At 40.8% G+C, this 22239-nt stretch overlaps 1 protein-coding gene across 4 annotated transcripts in view; it reads left to right on the top strand.

Annotated features, from left to right (window-relative positions):
• Positions 1-22239, top strand: part of MICU1 (mitochondrial calcium uptake 1) — a 156277-nt gene that overhangs the window by 120068 nt on the left and 13970 nt on the right. For 3 of the 4 annotated variants that reach the window (XM_044420532.1, XM_044420531.1, XM_044420534.1), the window contains one exon: positions 6776-6884. In XM_044420532.1, the coding sequence (XP_044276467.1) occupies positions 6776-6884 (109 nt within the window). Of the gene's footprint in view, positions 1-6075; positions 6117-6775; positions 6885-22239 lie in introns of those variants that run through there. The other variant, XM_044420533.1, reaches the window with a different exon arrangement.

Genomic DNA, 22239 nt, shown 5'->3' with positions numbered 1-22239 from the left:
CATTTTTAATTTCCTTTGATCTACAAGGTTAGTTATACAGCAAAATCCTAGCAACCTGATATGGCAGCTGCACTGGATAGTTACATTTCTGGTATAAATGAGAGAATTTGGCTTCTAGTATGATATCTAGAGCATCTGTCAGATGCTTGGCTTTTTATTAATACTTCATCCAGTAGCATTTATTTGCTAAATTAAAAAAGTTAGAGGCAAAATAATACCTCATTTTTTTCTAGTCTCAAAAGTCACTTGCAGGTGGAACTAAACAGTTGGTGACAAACATAAGGGTCATAATTCTCAGTTTCCCTGCATTATGTGATACAGAGGAGGTTGCTGATGAAGAAGAGAACAAAGGGCAGATGGAGGCCATTCAACTGGCTGCTACATTTCTTCCACACCCTGCTGCCCCCCGTCACTTTTCCTCATTTTTCCAGGATCGGTGGTGCATTTATGTAATTTAAGCTTTGGGGTTAATGGTCTTATCAGGTTGCTTTACATGTGTTGGCAAGGCGGTCCTGCTGTGTTTCTGAATGGTCCCCTTAACATGACGTCTGAATGGTCCCCTTAACATCTGCTCCAAAGTCCTGTCCCCATGACATCACTGCCCAGGAAACACGTTTAGGTATCCAGCTGAGTAGAGGGATTGCAAAGGAAGAACGGAAGATAATAAAAAGGTTAAGTAGCGCTCTCTTCTTCTCACTGTTTGCATGTAGGAATGCAGTAATTACTGCTGAATGTCTAGTTCTGCAATTTCCCACTGCTGTTTTGTGCCCAATTCCCTCATCTGGGTAATGGTTTGGCCCGTTTATTTGTTTAAGTTGGGTGTTTTGCCAACTTAGGAGTCTGTCTGTCTGTCTGTCTGTCTATAAATAAAATATGTGCAGTTGTGGTGGTTTTGTTGGTTTATGTTATTTTTTGTTGTTTATGTATTTTTAACTTTCGCTAACCTCCCAGAGAGCCTTGAGTATTGGGCAGTATAAAAATGTAATATCTATTTATCCCTCCTCTCTATATCTATATCTATATCTACATCTATATCTATATCATCAGATTTAGACACTACTTTCACCATAATTTCAAAGTGGTGAGCTTACAATATCATACTACACATAACTGCACAGTAATGCAAATACTGATGAGAAATACTGAGACGCATTTGTGTAAAGGATGGGGTAGAAATATTTTAAATAAATAAATAAAACCACACATTCTGCTCAGTGTTAATGACCACAGCTAGCTGCAATAATCATTTACTGCTTCTGTTCCTTGGGCTTACAGCTAGTAAATTACATTAGTATTTATTATTTCTGTCAAAGCTCTTAACAGGGGAAAAAAAACAAAATGTAAATACTCTACATATTGGTAGAAACAAAACTACTAAAAACAACATGATAGAAATTATAATATGGCAAGTGTCAGAAAGGAAAAGATACATGAAAGTTTCACTTTTTTTGCATAACATGTTTTGATCTGGAGTATTGATGTCCCTTTTATTTCTGATAAGTTTCATTTAACAGAAATGGCATTTAAATAAGCATACAAATTAACCTAATTCTGTTTATAATCATATTATTGCATTCTCCTGCTTTTCAGACTTTGGATCTTAGTACGGCACAAGGGATTTTTTCTTGTTGATTCCCTAATCTTGCCTTGTAGCATCCTTCCCTTCCTCCAACTTAAACATCTGAAGGGGGTGGGGGGCGCCCTTCACTTAGCAATAGTATTAAAGCAACAAGGGCTGGCGATGTGCCATTCTGTTGATCTCCTGGGTCCTGGAAAGTGATGCTAGAGTCGTTCATCCATCTCACTACATACATTGCAGTAAATTGATGTCACTGCATTTTTGTTACCAGCCAGAAAGTGACAATAAGAACACTTTGGAAGAAATGTCGAGGTCAGGCATCTCTATTTCACAGCTCACTAGATTATTTTTATGGTAGCATCTCCTTTCATACAGCCCATTTATTTCTTCTGATTCAGTTACATCACCTAGACTCGTGGCGTTAGGTGAGCCACCTGGCTATCCTTTCTCCAAAATGGTGCCTACCGTCTCCACTGCACCTTCAGACACCTGTTTGTGTATTAGTCAGGCTGTATTCATTTAAGATGTTTTAACATTAAAAATGAGAATCTGGCATACTGCGAAGTTTATTCCGCCCTCCAGCACCATCTCTATTTGAAAGAAAAAAGAGTTTGGAAGAAGAGTTTTGTGTTCTGAGGGCCCTCGCTCTGCAAGATTTGGGGGCAAGTTGCCTTTCCTGTAGTCTCAGCAGTTTATCCACACACACCCTGCAGGAGCTATTTTGGAAGAGCACCTACCTATTTTGGAAGAGCCCCTAGTACAATATTCTCTCAAAATCCCCTTGTGCCACCTGAGTAAGAAAGGCTGGGGACACCTGATAAGCCTAAGCTTCTGAATTAAGCAGGGCCTATCCTTGTAGCTGCCATCTAGCAAAGAACCTGTCCAACTGAGATCTTAGTTTGTCAGAAAAGTAATGGATACATCCTATTAGGGTAATGGCAGAGCAATTTGTTCCATGTTACTCACATTATGGCTACTGATATGTTTATCACATGGGACACTAAATCAGCCCTTCATTTTGAGAGAAGTCTTCAATACTTTAGAAAAGTGTTTTGGATAGTGCCCCTTCTCTCTTCTCTTCTCTCCCCTCCCCTCCCCTCCCCTCTCTCCCCTCCCCTCCAAACCTGAATACTATAGTGTGTTTCATTATGTACCTTCTTGAATTCTTTCTATAGAACTCAACACATGGAAGGCTGTTGTGGAACAAGTTCCACTAAGAACAGTGGGGTCTGCGCTTGACTTGAGCATGCACACTGTTTTCTTCAGGTTAGCATTAATAGAGTGGGTTAATTCCTCCTGTCACCCACAGAAAAGTACTCTGTTTTTCCATTGTTCTCTTGGTCCTAAACACTTCCTGGTCTGTTTGTCCCTGCTTTTCACCCAATAAAGAGCTATGCCTGGCACATCAAAAGCTATCAAGAGCCATCACTCTTTGCTCAGAAAGTGAATTTCCTTCTTCTCAGCAGGTGTTCACCCAGATCCAGGATGACTTCCCTTAGCCACAAGGCTATTAGAAACTCCATCTCTTGCAAGATAGCCCAATGCAGTCATCAATATGTTGCTGGCATTCCATAAAGATCCCTCATAGGCAAATACAACACCATTTGGAGGACATTCTTCACATGCTGCAGAAAAAAAGATCAGAACCCAAACAGCAGGCATCAAAGAACTTTTCCTCTTCCTCCATGTAGGCCGCAATTTGGGCCTAAAATCCAGCACTTGGCACAGGAAGATGCAGACACTGCGCAGACACCATGCTGTCCTCCATTAAGCGCACACCCTCATTTAAAAGATTCCTCAAGGGAACTTCTCTAATAAGGCCTCGCATGATTCAGAGATTCCCATTACAGAGTCTACATGTGGTCTTCACAGCATTAACAGATGTTTCATTTCAACTACTTAAATCTGTTCCACTTAGAAAGTTGTCTTGAAAAGTCTTATTCCTAATAGCAATTTCTTCTGCATGCAGAATGTCATCATATCACCCCTCTCAGTAAACAGTTTGTGTAAGTAAACAATTCAATATATAAATAGTGAACTTTCAAAAAGACACAGTAATCCTCAGGACAGAGCAGCATTCATTGCTAAAGTTAATATTTCATTCCATCGAACTCAGGAACTGATCCTACCCACCTTATGTCCTAATCCATCTCAATTACAGGAGAAGGATGCACACAGGCATTAAGAAGCTACCTTAAACATACCCGTTCCTTAGATAATCAGTTTCTTTCTTCATATCGTTTCGCCCAACAGCTATGGACAAATAAGCTGCCCAGATCTACCTTGGGTCCATGGTACAACACTTGTGGGCACCCAAACTTTCCTCCCTTTTTTTCAGCATACTTACATGGATTTGTATGATATGCATAAATCCTTTCTAGCAATTATAAGTTTCAACAAAAGTGAGCTGAATATCCAAACAAGTATCCATTTGAAGATGGCAGCTTTAAACCACCCAACCAAATACTGAAAGTGTTCTAAGGTCCTCAATCCATTCCAGTATAGGAGGTGACTGTTAATCTTTCTTGTGTTATAATAGCAGTCTTTAAGCTGTCAAAAGTGCACTGAATATCCATTTATAACAATCACTTCTTAATGTCCATGAAATTAAGTAATAAATAATTTAAAACAAGTCTGTACATTGATGACTATTAAAGATGGTTCCAGTACAAAATGTATGTGAGCAATAACCTCTGCCCAAAAAGAAGCAAGTACTAGATGCTGCCAAACTTACGTTTAAAAGAAGTGTTTTTAAGCACCATCAGCAGTTAGCTGAATTAAAAAAATACCTTATTAAAGAGATATTGCAGTGTCCAATAGACTTGAGACAAATGGTTTTCCTGCATAAGACATAGCCAAGATCTGTACATCAAAGTGGCAGTGCACTGATTAGACGTTTCGTGGTGGTTCCCACAGCCACTTCTTAAATTCTGAAATGTATCCCAAAAGATTGAGGACCCCTGGGCCAGAGAGCTGCACACATGTATATTCCTGGTATAGGATCCATTGTATTTTGACAAACCTCCCCATGTTATAGCACACTCAACTAAGTCAGCAGCCACCTTGACTGCTTTAAGCACCAGTGCATCCTTGGCTGAAATATGCAAGGCAGCAATTTGGGAAAATCCAGATTCTTCCATCAGACATAAAATGCCACACATATATCTCTGCAGCACAGACTGTTAATTTGTAAATCTTCCTACCCAAAATGGTAGCTGTACCCCATTGTGGGATTCATTCCTCACACCAACCTTGGGAGCAGAACATTGGTACTTAGAAGATTCCTTCTGGGTTGGCATTTGGATGGCATCCCAGCTACACCCTCATTTTCTCCTTTTTCTGTACATGCACAATTCTGCAGCAATTGGCCATGCTACCCTTACATTGGTCCTTCTTCTTTAGGACTCTAGTCTGATACCCATCTTCACTTTAATCTGTGTGTCCTTGTGGGTCTTCTCATGACTATACCTGGGAGAGTTTCTGCTTTTCTTTATTTCTGAGCAATAGCCACTGATGGAACCTGGGACCAATAGAGTCCTCAAAAATCCATCACATGGTCCCTCCATTTTCCTTGGTAATAGTGGGAGTTGACCCATTGCTGGATGTCTTCCACAGAACAACCCAGCAGGAACTTTCTTGGTAAATACCAATGTTCCATTCTCAAATTGGAAGTTCTCCAGAATGCTAAAAATCAATATTGCTACTTAATTTGAAGTGTTCCATTCTTTTAGTGGTTAAAGCTTTTCAGAGAGTGTTCTTAAAGAAAAGTTTTTTGGAGCTGAAGCCATGCTACTTGGCTTCTAATTGCAGCATGGGCCAAATATGATGTAATAGCTACAAGTTTCAGCCAATAAGATAAATCAAAAAGCATGAGATGGGTTGGACTGACTTCCTTAAAAGCTAGATATGTGGTATTTCAGGCAAGTGCAAAGTTCTGTTGTGTTCCACTACATGTAGTTTGGCCACATGTCCCTCTGTTTTCAGTGTTACAGAGTGGACCCCTGTATTCCACATTGGGCACACGGAATATTTGCTAATTCACAGAGAGCAAGGAAACTCCAGTTCATGCAGATGACCTATTCATGTATGGAACATGTACTTGATTACTACAAATGCATTAATGTAGTCAAACTGGTATTACTTAGATGATATTTTGCAGCAATTATCCCTTTGTGAACTCTCTTGTTCTGCATTGACCCCAAAGTCCTTACTTTTTGTGCTGAACAAAAAGGATCCTTTTCTTTTTCCCTTTCTTTTCTTCGGTTGAATCGTCATATTTCATTGAGAACATTGCTGAAACCAAGTAGCTTTTAATTTGTACGTAACTACTCATTTCTTTTGTGTTTCTAAGAGAAATAGATTTTATGATAATACAGTATATGGCTTGAATGTAAAGCATTTCATTCTAAATGGTATATCATTCTAAATGGTATATTCATTAAAATCCTTAATTTATATCATAGATTGGAGTTAATTCTTTGCCTTTCTTATTCCAGTTGCATAGTACATTGACATCAAAGCAAGGCATAATTAACAGGTATTGAATGTTGAAAAATTGGGCTTTTTGAATTACCTAATTATTTCTTTACAGCATAAAAAGCTTCTGCTCATCTGTAAGAATTATTAGCATAGTAGGACTTGTTCCTGGGATTTTAAAATGTTTTTATTTGTATGATTTACCCCTGAGTAAAGGCAGTTCATATTACAGAAAACATTTCGAGCAGTGTTATAGCAGATGTTACCAGTAATGTGAAGATCTAAATTGAACCCTTTTATTTTGACATGTTATTTTCCCCCTGAGGGCGAATTCACTGTTTACAGTTGAAACTACACATTTACTATGTTGACATTCTCCACTGCAGAGGGATCTTTATAGTTCAGCTTTTATCTCTATCTTGATTTTATAGAAGGGGAACAAATTTGCAACTAATGGTGATGATGTGAGCCGCCCCGAGGCTTCGGCGAATGGGGCGGCATAAAAATGTTTTAATAAATAAATAAATAAATTATGAGAGACGGAGCTTTTTCTTTAATTTCCAGTTTAGCCAGTTCTGTGAGTTAAGGGCAACAAGTTGGGGCTGTATCACAAAACAAATTGCCAATATGAAAATTAAAACATAATAGTCCTGCGATTTGGTTTGTGCATCCATTAAAATCCTTAATTTAAATCTAAAGATATTTCCAATCCCATTTCAGGGGCTGACGTTTGAGGAGGTAGAGAACTTCTTCACTTTCTTGAAAAATATAAATGACGTGGATACAGCATTAAGTTTTTATCACATGGCCGGAGCATCTCTTGATAAAGGTATAGAGCATTTTGTACATTTCAAATTATTTTTGTTTTTTTAAAAGATAGATCTTGCATGTGCTCCTTTTCACACCTTTCTTAAGTTTCTTAAGATGTTTTGTTAGTTTTATAGTAAAATGGGGTGAGCAGAACTTCAGTCGTGAGCCAGCGTAGGTCTGCAGACCATCCACCCTGATTCTCTGCCACTGTATCATAAACCACCTTTAAGCTGCCTGCATGTAGAAAGTGGCACATATAGGACTGCTTGCAGGCAAGCCATCTTCCTTTTGTGCTGGTTTTTTTATGTGCAAGAAGTTTTCTTTACATGGGGCACCATTAACAGTACATTCTTTTGTGTGCATTCTAATACAAAATAAGCTATGGAACAAAACTCCCACAAGCTAATTCAAGTCGTACAGTCTAGGAAGAGCTGCATCACATTAATTGGCTGGTGCTTTTGATGTGTAACAGAACATCATGTTTGTACACCTCACAACCCAGATTAAGACAGACTTTTCACAGTGTATCTTAAAATATCCTAGTTTCTAGCCTCTTAAATATTTGTGTCTAGCTCAGCTGTAACTCAGTCCTCAGCACTGACAAATTGGGGTAGCAACATGATTTTTTATGACCGCATTTTCTCTAGGTTACTTGGAAAATGTTGTGTTTAAGCTTCTCCAGTGCCCAGTGTGTTTGTCACACAACTCAACTAGACCCTTTTTGTGCACTTTAGTTGCAGCGCTTACTATAGAATATAGTTTGTCCTGTTTTCCCATCTTCAGTCCCAGGCAAAATCACGTACTGGCATACCAAATTCATGCACTGTTTGCGATGGTACTAATGAGAACCTGTGTGGCATAGTAGTTAAGATCGTGGGACTCAGGCAATCTGGGTTCAAGTCTCCGCTCAGCCATGGAGCCAATTGGGTAACTTTGGGCAAGTCACAGATGCTCAGCCCAACCTAATTCTCACAGGGCTCTTGTTATGGGAATAAGATTGGAAGCAGGACAGGTAGTATAGTGGTACTTTGGCTCATGAACGCCTCAGTTAACGACCAAATCGGGTCATGAACAAACATTTCATTAAAAAATTGACTCGGGTCAAGAACTCTGCATTTGGTGGCGACCGTGATTGCGGCCGTCTCCACACACCATCTCCAAGTGGGGAGATGGCCGTGATCGTGCTGGGCGGCGGGGGGGGGGGGGGGGGGGCCGGGGGTTGGTCCTGTTTTTCCCCCAGGGGCCCACCCGGGCTCCCCCCCCTCCCCCCCCCCCCCCCGCCCCAGCATGCCCGTGATGGTGCTCGCCTCCCCCCGAGCATACCCATCTCTCCCCCACAGCGCGGCCACGATCGCTCCTGTCTCTTCCCCCCCCCAGCGCGCTGGGATGACTGGTGCGCTCATGGTCGTGCTGGGGGGTGGGTAGGGAGATGGACGCGATCTTTGTTGTTCTTTGTCACTTTGCATCACATTTTTCTGATTAAAAAAATAGTTACTGAACGGATTGACCTTATTTACATTGAACTGTATGGGGAAATTTAACTTGGCTCACAACCAATTTGGGTCACGACCAGAGTCCAGGAACGGATTAAGTTTGTGAGCCAAGGTACCACTGTATTATGTGATATACTTGAGTGCTTTAAAAAAAGAAAAGAGAAAAGGTGGGATATAAATCAAAGAAAGATTTACAGTAGATCAGCTTAAATTTCACTGTACAGCCTTGTTCCCTGTCCTAAAATACGTTACAGCAGAATTAGCACTTTCCCCAAGTGGCTGCAAGACTTTTGGACTGTAAGAGAAATATTAATAGAATTATAGAGGAGGCAGGTTATGGATAATATAAAAAACCCAGTATTTGCATATTTCATGCTGATGTAAGCATTAATTTTTTAAACTGTCCCAGTACTGTGCAAATCTTCCATGTTGTCTGTGTGGGCAGATGTAACAGAATAAGACCTGGAGTTCTGGAAGACAGAAGATGGCAGTACTTTGTGTATCCCGGAAAGGCTTTTGAGTGCTGTTTTAGCAAGGCAGTTCAGCGTTCAGTGTTCATGATTGAGACAGTTAATCATTTCTTTGTGTTTTTAATGGTATTAAATTTTACATTAATAACAGAAGGATATAACATCTGGCTGCATGAAACACAGGATACAGTGGTTAGTTGCAGAATAGGATTAATATGTGCAGTCAACATCAATCCAAATTAATTGGGGTACACAGTAGATTGATTGTAATTGGCTGTAATGCACAAAGCTCGAGAAAGATACCTCAAAATGCATTTTTCGTTAATAGCCTTTATTGCTGTTAGTATTGTGAATCTGTTTTCTTAGCTTCTCCATCAATGCAACAGTCCAGAGTTTCTTTCTGCATACAGTAAGACATCCTGATTGTTCTTTTTTCCATGAAGAGACTTTTACCATTCTAGCAATCACCCTCTTGAAAATAAGAAGTTTCTTCTGTGCACGATTTTTAATATGGTTTGTTCAGGGTTGTAATATGACCACTAGTAAGTAACATCAGCCAAAATACATATAATGAGCCATTGTGAATATGATTGAAAATTTTGAATACCTATCTCTGCACTTGGATTTCCCATGGACAGCTTACAAACTTTTCTCTAAGCCAAATGAAAGCAAATTATGTTTTCAATGAGACATTGAAGACCTTGGAGACATAAAGGGCAAGAAGTATTTGAACTGTATCATGTCCAAAGCCTTTCAGGGCAATGAAATGAAAAATATATTTCGCCAAATCCAAATAAGAAGGTGAACCAATAAATTCTATAAATACCAATTAAGGGAAGATATTTTTATTTTGCAACCAAATATTAGGATGCTTTAGTCTGAGGAAGGCAAGGATCTGGCCTGTTTCCCACCTGCATCAACAGTGTGTTTGATGTTTTTAATGAAGTAGACCAAATGCTGCGTTGATTCATTGCACAAAGTACCCTCTGTGACTTGGTTCTGCTGTGATAAAATATGTCCCCCTTCACTGAAGCCAAGAAATGGCTTGAATTGGACTGTAACTTCAAGAAAGAAGTATTGGGAACAATCTTCGTGAGGGACAAGGTCCTTGGAAAGCATCATTTTTATTCCCTTGCTGCTACTTCTCTCTCAACTGGCAAGATAAAAAAGCTGTCTTAGATTAAATAAATCTGAGTCCACTAGTCCAAGACTGGTGGTAGCTCTCCCAAGCAGGGGTGGTGGGTCCTCCACTCTGTCCCCAGTACTGAACTCACAACTGTTGTGTGGACACGCACTTGGCCAGCAACGTACAAAACACTGAATCCCTTCCATGGTAGAGAACTCAATACAAATGCAAGATTTTCTTTGATAGAGTACAAAGAGACCCCCTGCCCCCCCCCCACACACACACTGAAGTATTAGCTTGTTTCCTCTAGCTCTCACACAAGCACACACACAAAAGTGGCACAGACTGACTCCCTGCTTCAATTCAGGCACAACAGCTAAGCAGGACACATGTGCACCCAAAGCCAATATGTTCATATTAAGACTCTGCAGCATGTAAAATGGCCATCTGTACATTGCATCACGGTGTCTACTCATACACATGTGCAGTAGAGACAGGATCTATCCAGTACCCTCCGTGGATATTTATTTTAGAGCAACTCTACGGAGGGAGCCTGAAGCTCTTATAACTGATATTAAATTTTAAACACTCAAAAAACATAATTTTGCTTCTCATATGGTCTAACAGCATGCCTCCCATCTTCTGCACAAACATCAGTTCAGAGAAACTGTATTAACAGCAAAAACAACAAAATGTCTTTGGCAACTAAAAGACTAAAAATGTATTCTGGCATAAGGTTTTGTGGACTTGAACTCACCCTCAGATACATGGAGTACTACTGGGTGCTTTCAGGACTATAAGGTAGTGGGGGATTGTAAATAGTGAGATCAGAAGGAAATTAAATGCGTGAAATTATTTGATGAAGGCAAGTAGATTTCTTTTATCAAATGCTTCACAAACCCTCTCTACTGGAATCCATCCCTAGCAGACTGCGTATCAACTCTGCATTACACCACAATCATGTCATCCTCTACTTTCCCTCCCAACAATATGGGTATAACAGCCATGGATTATACTGTGCAGTGTGAATGTAGCCTGCAGTCAAAGCAGCAAATCCTCAGAACACCCAAACTCTATCCTTTTGTGTATTGTAGCAAAAGCAGCTACACAAAAGCACTCCTGTGCAACCTCTTTATTTCATCAGCAGGCCATGTATCAAAGCAAGAAACTGAATCAAGTGGCTTGAAAATAGAATTCCAAGCTTATGAGACTGCGAGAGGGAGGGGAATCACACAACATAATGCACACAGAAGCATTTCTTTGCACCCACATTCTCCTGCTCCAGCAGGAATTCCTATTCCACAAAGAAACAACTGAAGTTCTAGAATGGCAAGAATAAACACTATAGCCACCTTGTTGTGACAAATTATTTGAAACAGACAGGCAGCTCCATGAACAGAACAGCAAGCTCTCAGAACACCCCGGGGCAGAATAAGGCGACCTGGTGTTCTCAAGGTGTTTTAGACTTCAGCTCCCACCATCATGGGCAGTTGTTGAAGTTTAATATCATAGAACCATAGAATAGTAGAGTTGGAAGGCGCCATGAAGACCATCAGGTCCAACCCCCTGCTGTAGCAGGACACCAATTTACACCATCCCACTCAGATGGCTGCCCAGTTTCTTTCTGAATGTCTCTAGTGTGGGAGAGCCCAACACCTCTCTAGGGAGCTGGTTCCGCTGTCATATTGTTCTGACAGTGAGGAAGCTTTTCCTATATCTAGCCTGACTCTGCGTTGTTGCAGCTTGAATTGAATTAGGGGGGATGTAGTTCAAAATATCTGGAGGGCACCAGCTTGCCTATCCCCTACTTAAGCCTTACTGTTGTCAGGATCTGGGCTGCTCTGGAACACCATCTGGTGACAAGAACCAGAATGACCTCAGTATTTGCAGGACCAGTCCCATCTCATAGTGCTGATGCATAGTCTGCTGATGAGCACCATCTGGGGGAGTTATATAAAAGCAGGCTCTTCCCTCCAAAAGCTGCCTCAGTAATGTAGGTCTTTCAGTCGTGTATGCATCTTGCCTGACCTTTGCTATGTATCCTGTTTTGCCTCAGCAATGCAGGTTTCCCTTGGGCTGTGGGTCTGTTCCTGCACCTGGTTCCTGCCTTGCTGTATATTGCCTTGCTGTCTCACCCCAGTGGTGTAGCTCCTGCACCTTGCCTGGCCATTGATGCATCTGTTTACTACCATGGCTTGCCATGTCCTGATTTGCCTGGCTGCTTCATGCCAGCCACGCCGTGCTGTCTTACCTAAGCTTGCCTCGTCGTGTCTCATCTCACCCTGCTTCACTGCCTAGCCACCTAGCCTTGCTTGCAGCACCTTCACTGCTCCTGAACTCTGCCCAGTTGTCCTGCCTCAAGGTATTTGCACTCTGCTCTGTTTGTCTTCCTGGTTCTTGACCCTTGCATTGATTCATACTTCCGGTTCCTGACTTCAGTCTGTTCTGTGACTACAACTAGGACTTGTTATTAAACCTCGCTATTGGGCTTTGGACACTGTATTGCCTTGGGTTCTGCTGCCCTGACCCCAGTGCCTCTGTCTTGCACCCCAGACCATGGCAACTGTCTCTCATGGGTTTCCCTTTAAGTAAACATTCTGTCACAGGAAGTGCCAAACCAGTGAGAATCTTTTATTGTAGCATATTAAATAGTAAAAACTTATTCATTATAGTCTTCAGAAACCATATAGTTGGGGCCAAATAGCTATAGGCTCCATAAATATTTCCACAACAATCTAAATCTACAACTGTTTCAGAGATCTACATACAAAACTTGTGCTCTGCCTCTGTGATATGGCTGCTATTCTGCCAGATTTGAATGGAATAAACTTTAAGGCCCTTCTTTGTTTGGCAGGCACCACCACAATAGTGCTAGCAATAATTAGACTCAGTTATGAGTAATTTTGGAAGAAGAGGGACAAATCCTAAGTATCAGCCTGGACCAGCTGGCTCAAGCAGTACAAAGCTTTCAGCTTGGGGATGACAGCTGCACTCAATATGTCAGATACATATGTCGTCCAAAACAGTGTCCTTCAGAGGCACTAGACTACGATTCCTATCATTTCTGGCTGCATTTTGGTGAGAATTATGGAAGTTGCAGTCCTACACCTTGGGAGTGACACTAACGTGATCCATTAAGAAGCTTTCAGAAGAACCAAGAGCCTGTACATAATTCCTTTCAGTCACTCCTAGCAGCAGCATTTCTGGTATATTGTCGCTACAAGCCATAAAGAGAACCACAGTGGGTTCCATGTTGTGTTGCTGCTGCCTTTCTTGACCGAGCTTTTAGTGGCGAATGAAACGAGTATTGCTGTGCATTCCCCTCAAGGCTGTGAATATTAACATATCAGAGAATGCAACATGCTTTGGGATTTCTGCACCATGCAGGACTCTCTTGAGACCCATAATTGCCCATCATTGAAACATCATCACTGTTTCAGGATACAGGCAAAGCATAGTGGGATATCCTCTGTCTTTAGCTCTAGTGAATGTAGAATTTTAGTCACGACCCATCATGAGCTGACAGGACAATTTAACAAGTCTGCTGGAAACATTAATGCAATGTAGTCATAATTCATGTTCCTGCAGCTCCTTTAGAGAGGAAGATGTAAAGTTTGTATTGGAGCTTCAGGAGACTAAGAAATGCTGGAGATAAGGAAAAAAGATTAATAAGTAAAACCCTTTTCAGAAATGCATTTAAAACACTAATCGAGTGACCTTGAAGAATATCTTGTTAATTTTTTTTCTAGACAAGAGAAAAAGGTATCCGACAAGAAGGTTTGCTCCCACTCTAAGCTCTGCCTTGGAGTCAGTTATCAGTGCAATCTGTGGCAAGCCATAGCATTTTTGTCAAGGGCCTTGCCTCGGTTTCGTGGGAAAAAGGTCAGAGCGTTATTGGGTCCAGTCCTATGCAAGTTTAGACAGAAAGAGATCCTGCAGCTCCCATTCATGTGAGTTAATAACTTCAACTTCGCCTAGCTTTGTGGCAGCCCAGAAGGATAACAACTGTGATCAAAATGATTTGAGTGGTTAACCTCTAAGATCCAGACTTGCAAAGAACTACACCATGGCTCACAATTTGAAAATGATAACCCTGAATATGGTGTAGTTTGTGAGAGTGCATTGTTCTTTATACATTAGAGATTTTTCCCCAGAGGCACCATCATCAATCATTTTAAAAGTATGGTTAAGAAAAAGAGTTTAAAGGCCTCTCTTCATGTGCAAACACTTTTGTATCCCATCCTTCCTCTAAGAAGCTTAGGGCTTAGCCCTAAAATGAATCCATCCCTTATTTATTTATTTAAAATATTTATACCCTGCCCTATATGCAAAAGTTTCTCAGGGCAGCTTACAGCAATCAAAACAAATATTCCAATAATTAAATGTACATAAAACTGATAATTTCATTTTCACAAATAAAAACAAAAGCAAAGCAAAAGCAAAACAAAAGCAAAATCATATTTCCAATTCATAAAAGGCCACATCAGACTAGGGTAGGAGAAAGCAATTTCCCAAAGCTGTCTGGATACATCACTTAACAATAGTTTTACTTTACTGTAGTTGAGCAATATTTTGCACATTTTAGACCTAGTCAGAAATTGGCTATGAACTAAAGGGTAAAACCATAGTTTGAAGTGAATTTGTTAAATCATAACTTGCCTTAACTAAGGTTAAGTATTACATCTGGAAACCATAGTTAAAAACACTTCCAGTGCCTCCCCAGAATTCCCTTGCTTTCATGATAACAAGCAAACCTCACCACTGTCTCTCCAGACATACTTCCTGCAGGACTGGACTTACTTGGATAAAAAAAACCCATGGTTTAACTTACACATATTATCTTAACCTGGGTGAAAGCACAACAGAGGCAATAATTGTTAAGTGTTCTGTGTGCACTGAGCCCTAATGAGCTTCATGGCCAAGTAGGAATTTTGTCCTATATTCAGGCCAGTTGTAATTATTAAAAGGAAGGGTACTGGAATACCCAAACATTATTTTTTAAAAAATCAATTCAGTTGCTACCACTCAGATATTAAAATAACTTTATTAAAATCACTCTGATGAGAACAAGAAAAAAGTTTTCAAAATGTATATGGGAAATACTCTTGGTAGCATGACTCATATATGGCATGAGTGGGCTGAACTGAAACCCTTAAGAAGCAAATGGGATTTATTTGAGGAAATAATATTTTTGCAAAGCATTAAAAGTATGTTTTTCCTGAAAATAATGAAATAATGGCAAACCCATAAAAATACCAGTATATGCTCCCTGTAGTATTTGGCCTATGGTCTTTGGTTCTTTTTTGTTCATTAGGTAAAATGGAGTCTAGCCCATGCCTATTCAGAGCAAATGTATAAAAGAGTCAGGAAGTCAATTTATTTTAGAAGGTATCCACATCTGATTTCTTCCGAGGGAATGCTTCTCTCAGGAAGTCTAGATGGCTGTATGGCTTCCAGAATCAGAGGCACCAGCATGTCCATGAAAACCAGTTGTAGGGAAATATGAGTGGGAGAGAGCTGCTGCCCTCTGTTCTGCTTAAGGCTTTCCCAAAGGTTGACCACTGTAAGAAAAAGGCTGCTAGCTTTCTTACCTAGCAGGTCCATTATATTCTCAAGAGGAAAGCTCTCCCATTCCATTGGTTGGATAGAAATTAATGAAAGCAAGAATTGACAACCTGTCTGATTAAATTCCCAATCATAGAAGAGAAAGCACACCAGAAAATAATTTCCTTTTATACTAATCCACGACTTCTTCAGCTTGTGGAACCTATGAATCTACACCTAACCCAAGGAAGGAGGTGATTCCTTTCAAAGATCTAACATTTGAAATGGCTTTTGTCAACAGTTTAACCTGGGGCAGTAGAGGGGGGAATTGGAAATATCTGCTGCACATATGCATCTAAGCAAGAGGGCTCTTTCTAATACAGTCTTTTAGGTTTTTAAATGTCCTGAAAAAAAAATAACAATATGAATGGGACTGGGTGAGGAACTGAAACTGATAGAGGGTGTTGACCAGTTTTTTAAAATGGAGATAATCTTCTCTAAGCCACTACTCCATACTTGTTTTCAGTGGGATTGCTATCATAAGTCATACTTTTAACTGAAAATAATCATGCGGGGAAGGATGAATACAAGTAACTCAACTGCAGAAGAATGGTATTGCCAAGTCATTCCCAGGATATTGCAGTACTTCTCCTGACCCTGAGAGATAAAACCCTGCTGTGATTAGCAGCTTTCACATTGTAGCTAGATCTAGCTAGAATCTTTTAAAGCCTTTTGGTGTGTAAAGAACAGTTTATAAGATAGATCTGAAGTATTTGCTTCAAAGCTACAATCAGCATTTGAAGGAAGAAGAACGTTATGAATAAATTCACAATGCAACTCATGCAAAATAAGGCATTACGCATGTTGACAATTTCCGGGCAGTGATGGAAAGAAGGTTTAAAAATACAGGCTTTAGAACAAAATGTAAATAGCTATAAGATTCTAGTTAGCTTTGATACAAAAATAGACATTGTGGTTTTAAAAAACTTGAATATGAAAATGTTTGTTTTATGAGGGCACTTTCTCTAGAGAAATCAGCTTCTCTTAAGTCTGGAAAGCTCAGAGATAACTTGAATGTTATCTTTGACATCAAGATTGTAGCTGCTAACCAAATTTTCTGTGGGATTCATTATTGCTGTTCAGAAAAACATAACAAAGCTGTCAAAAGAGTATAAATAGATGGGGAAAGAAAATAGGCAAACTATGACATTCAGTCAAACATGGGGGAGACTAAAATGATTTCTGTCGGCCTTACAGTTTACAGAAGTATGTCAGTCAGTTAAAGCAAGCAAAGGTGATGCTGTATGGTTGGATTAGAGAGAGAGCTTGTTGTAATTGACTAAGGTAAGTGTTAAATTAAAGCTATAAAAGCCATGACCATGAGAAGCAAATAAATTCATTTTGGCTAACAACAAGAATTAAGCAGCAATGCTGCAGCATTTTGAGGCAGAAAGATGACACCTCAGCAAAACAAGAATAGGCAATAATTAGTAAAATTTATTCAGTTAGTGCTTGTGTTCAGTATGCTATGCCAAATTATTTTCAGCTTGATTACATTCTGCTTACCATAATGATTAAATGGGATAAACATAGATGTGTAACAGCAAGTGAAGTGGCTAGTTTGGTTGAAGTGGAATTCATTCTGTCCTAGACAAGCTGGATAAGACTGCTAAAATTCCTTCTGACCTCTCAATACGGCATTTTTCTGTCTGAGCATGAAGGCAGCAAGCCTTCCGTGCTGTCCCTTTAGATATGGCCCATTGGGGTCTCCATCTCTGCTCTTCAACAGCTCCTGCCTGTAACAATTGCATTGGATTCCCTCTATCTTAATTGCATTGGATTCCCTCGGCATAGCAATGAGTATTTCTGCTGCTGTGCAGGTCACATGCCGAGTTCATAGTGTAGAACCTGTACCAAATGATTGACACACTGAGAGATGAATTGAACCTAGTCCTGAATGGGGTTGCACTCCCTCTTAGGGACAAGGTCTGCAGCCTGGGAGTGCTCCTTGACCCAGAGCTTTCACTGGAAGCTCAGGTAACAGCAGTGGCGAGGAGCGCTTTCCTTCAGCTTCAGCTGATTCATCAGCTGCGCCCCTATCTGGAGTACGACTGTCTGGCGACAGTGACACACGCGCTGGTGACTTCCTGCCTTGACTTCTGCAACGCGCTCTACGTGGGGCTACCCTTGAAGACGGTCCGGATACTTCAATTGGTTCAAAATAGAGCTGCCAGGCTGCTGACGGGGACTGGGCGTTATGTTCACATGACTCCAGTTCTCCATCAGCTTCACTGGCTTCCCATTGAAGTCCGGGCCCAATTCAAGGTGTTGGTAATGACCTATAAAGCCCTAAACGGCTTGGGTCCTGGTTACCTGAAGGAGCGCTTACATCCATATATGCCCGCCTGCCCCTTGAGATCTGCAGGAGAGGCCCTTCTCCAGGAACCCTCCGTGAAAGAAATCAGGAGGGTGGGGACTCGGAGGAGGGCTTTCTCTGCGGTGGCGCCTAATCTATGGAATGTGCTCCCCAGAGAGGTCCACCTGGCGCCGTCGTTATTTGTTTTTCAGCGCCAGGCAAAGACCTTTTTATTTAAGCGTCATTTTAATTGTTAATATGATTGGATTTTATCTGGCCAGGGCGACTTATTTTATATTGTTATTTTTGTGCTTTAACTTTATGTCTACACTTTACAAACATCTTAATTTAAGGTTATAATTTAATGTTTGTATTTTAACTTAATGTATTTGTATTTTAACTTATTGTTGTAAGCCGCCCCGAGGCTTCGGCGAATGGGGCGGCATAAAATGTCTTAATAATAAATAAAATGACCAAACTCAGGATAGGTTTGCTCCTGCTTATTAGTGAGCAAATGCCTTGATTTGGTTTACAAAGGTAAACGACTGTCTTTGAGGGTCTTTGGACTGAAGTTGTGTTGAACAGAGGAAGCCAACAACAAGGAAAGCAAATTCTTGAAGTTTAACAGCAACTGTTGGTTTAGGGTGATTTTATCATGCTTTACATCACATATATAGAGATGTATAGACTCTGTTAACCTTCAGATTGCATGAAATGTAATCCCATGCTGAGTGAAGATTAAGAGTACCCTTTTGGCCATTCTACAGCAGATGTATGAACTTGTTATGATCAACTCTTTCCTTTACATCGGAAGAGAAAAATATTCCAAGCATGCAGAGAGTTCTTGTTAAAACTCTATTGCAGTGAAGAAAACAGAAAAAAAATGGTTTCCTTCCCATTTTTCTGTTCACCTGAGCACATGTTCCCATCTCATTTTATATGTCATGCCCCCGGCCGCTTCTCCCTCCTCTTTTCCCCTTATTGGCTAGGGTACTGAGAGTTTACACTCTTTCTTCTCCGTGCTGCCCCAACACCGGCCCTTCTTCCCAATCCAGCCCTGCCCCCAGTGGGCTACAATAGGCTCATTTTGTTCTGCCCAGCTTGTCAATAAACAATCAGGAAGTATTTGTCCCTCTTGCCTACGTGCCTGTTTCCCCATACCTTATGCTATCTGATTTTAGCCCCTCCCCTCCTTTGGGCTAAGCAATTTTCTTTGTTACCTTTTTAAATCTCTCTACTCCCTTGTTTCAAATCATCCTTTCAGACCTATCAAACTAAATGAGGCCTTTCTCTGGTACTGTAGGCACTGAAAGTTTTAATGGTTCAGGGTTAGAGTTGGTGTAGGCACTGTCAAGAATTGAAGTACAAACAATCTGGAGGACACTCAGGTGGAGAAAGCTGATATACATGGTTGGTTCCTGTTCTACAAATAACCTTTAGACCTTTAAGGCAATTTTGTGATGGCAGAGGATTCATTCATTAGCTTCATGAGTCTAAAATAATAATTCACATTAGTTGAAATTATTGTTTTAAACCTCAACCACTCTCATCTCTTTTCTTTTTTTCTTCTTTGTTTTTAGCAGGAAATAAATCCAGATTGGATCACCTTTCTCTTGTTTATTTTAGAAATGCTTTGAAGCAGAAGCAATTCCATGAATATGTACTCTTAGAACTGCTTCCACAGCTTTACATTCAGCATTTCATTGCTGAATTATACGTACCCACTAGAGACTCTGTGTCTTTTTCCCCCTGCAGGAATCTGTGGTTACCAGCATCCATCATAGTAGCCATGTGTCCTTGGGCCTTCTGTATATGCTCAGGGTACTTTTGCATACACATTCATTCTCCCTTCCTACAACAAAGGGCAGAGATTGGATACTTTTGAGTATTCATGGTAATTTAGTATGGAAAGTCTGTTGCAACCGACTCCTTCCAGATTTGTCAGGAAGACCTACAAGATGAAGACAGAGAGATGTAGCACCAGAGGGCACTGTATGGAATCCCTCTGTTGTTGGCATTCTTGCTGAAATTGCAGCGATGGGGAGAAGGCTAACATATGCTGAGGTGCTAGTGACTCCCCATTCCCAATCCAGTGCATGCTTAGTATAAAATTTTCTAAAAACAGCATGATTGGTGCTATGCAGTTACACATTATTAAACATACCAGTTTTGCCTATAAAACGGTGGTGAGGCCTCCTTTGATATCAGAATGAACAGATGGTGGGGAGGAATGAGAACTTCCCCCTCCGCCATGTATCCTCACCATTCCCAGCTACTTTGAACTGTTTCTCCCTGCCCATTTCTAATGCTGGATGTTCTCTTAGCCTAGGCATAGCCTTACTCTTGTCGAACACCTGCCTCCCTGCACAGAAGTGATTGAGGTTTACAGCCAGTTCAGCAGCAAATGGAAAAACTGGCTTGTATTTTGGTTAGTACAGATGTTGCAAAAGGTTGGGGGGAAATCAAGAATGTCCTGCAAACTGGGTCATTGTGTTCTCAGAGCAGACTCACTGAGCTGCTTTACAAGTGTTATTAAGTGTTTGTTCACATGATGGCTTTTATAGTTAATTAAAAGGTAACATGTTTTCAGCTAACCCACGCTAATAAGCTTTCTTCAAGGCATTCAGACAGAAGCCAGCATTCCAGGTGAGGCAATTTGGACATGTCTTCAGAAGCATTAACGATCAAGGAGCTTGTTGTACTCTAAGCCAAGCGCTATGTTAGCAGTTTGCTGTTTTCCTTTATTTATGGCAAGGCAAGCATCCAATTCACACAGCTTCTGCAACTGCATAAGATTCTCAGAACTTGCCAATTTGGAAATCCAAATGCATGTGTTTCTTTTCAACAGTGGCACAGAATATTTTTTTAAAAAAATAAAATAGACTGATGAATTTCCTATGCCCACCAGACCCTCTGCAAGTCTGATAACACCAGTGGATGTGTTATCCCACCCATTTTGCCTTACCCTGCACGAGGAAAATGGAGAAAGAGACTTGGCTGGTACTCCTAGCACTGGCTAAAGCCCTGGCTTTGCTGGACATGCATTGTCCCAGTTGAGGTGATGCATGCTGTGCAGAGTCATAGACTCACAGAATAGTAGAGCTGGAAGGGGCCAATAAGACCATCAGGTCCAACCCTTTGCTCAGTGCAGGACTCCAAGTCAAAGCATCCCTAACAGATGGCTGCAGAGCTGCATCTTGAATGCCATCAGAGGGAAAGGACCCACAACCTCCCTAGGTCACGGGTTCTGTTGCCTTATTCTAACAGCCTGGAAGTTTTTCCTGATGTTCACTTGGAACCTGGCTTCCTGTAACTTGAGCCCTTTATTCCTGCATTTGGGATGATCAAGAAGAGATCTTGGCCCTCCCCTGTATGACAGCATTTCAAGTAATTGAAAAAAATGCTATTTATTCTCCCCTCAACCTTCTCAAGGGGAAATATGTCAAATTCTTCCAGTCTCCCATCATAGGACTTTGTTTCCTTCCCCTGAATCTTTTCTCATTTATCTGCATCTTTCTTAAACTATGATGCCCAAGCTGGATGTAGTACTCAAGATAAGGCCTAACCAGTGCTAAGTAGAGGGGAGCTAGAACTTACTGTGTTTTGGAAATGATGCTATTATCACAGCCCAAAATAGCATTTGACTTTTTTGCAGCCACATTGTATTCAGCCTGTGATCTACAACAATACCAAGATCCTTCTGGCTTGTAGCATTGCTGAACGAAGGATCCCCCATTTCATAGCCATGCATTTCATTTCTTTGTTCTATGAGCAGAATTTGGTATTCATCCCTATTAAATATCTTTCTGCTGTTTTCCACATATTAAGAAGACTTGGAATTTTGTTTCTGTAACAGGATATTAGCTACCCCACACAATTTTTGTCATCTGCAAATATGACAAACATTCCCCATACCGCCTCATCTAAATCATTAATAAAAATATTGATGAAAACCCGGTCCAGGACTGAACTCTCTGGTCCTCCACTTTCTCCCAGTATAAGAAGGTGCCCTTTGAATCCAATAAGCACCTTTTGAGCCTGATTCTATAACTGACAGTTGTTCCATCTAGTCCACTTTTAGCAAGTTGCTAATCGGGATATCATGGAGCACATGACATAAAAGTCACTTGGCTCACGATATCCCTGGCTTTGCATAGCAAGTGCCATTCAAAGCTACTCAGCTAGTGCTGGAAAGAGCACCTGTTCCTCCATCACCAACTCTGACCTCCCTGCTATCTATATCCTTAACCAGAGAAAATAGTTGAATCTTTCTGGGAGCAGGGCCTGGATGTCAGGTGCTCCCAAGGTACCCAAGAAAATTCTGTGACTCAGAGATTTCTCGTTCCTGGTTTGCATTTTAGAAGCATAAGTAGATTTTTTCCCGT

Source organism: Varanus komodoensis, unplaced genomic scaffold (assembly GCF_004798865.1).
Source record: "Varanus komodoensis strain SLA01 unplaced genomic scaffold, ASM479886v1 scaffold11, whole genome shotgun sequence".
Lineage (NCBI taxonomy): Eukaryota > Metazoa > Chordata > Lepidosauria > Squamata > Varanidae > Varanus > Varanus komodoensis.
The sequence above is the reverse complement of the archived record's forward strand: the minus strand, read 5'-3'. Positions and strand labels throughout refer to the sequence as shown.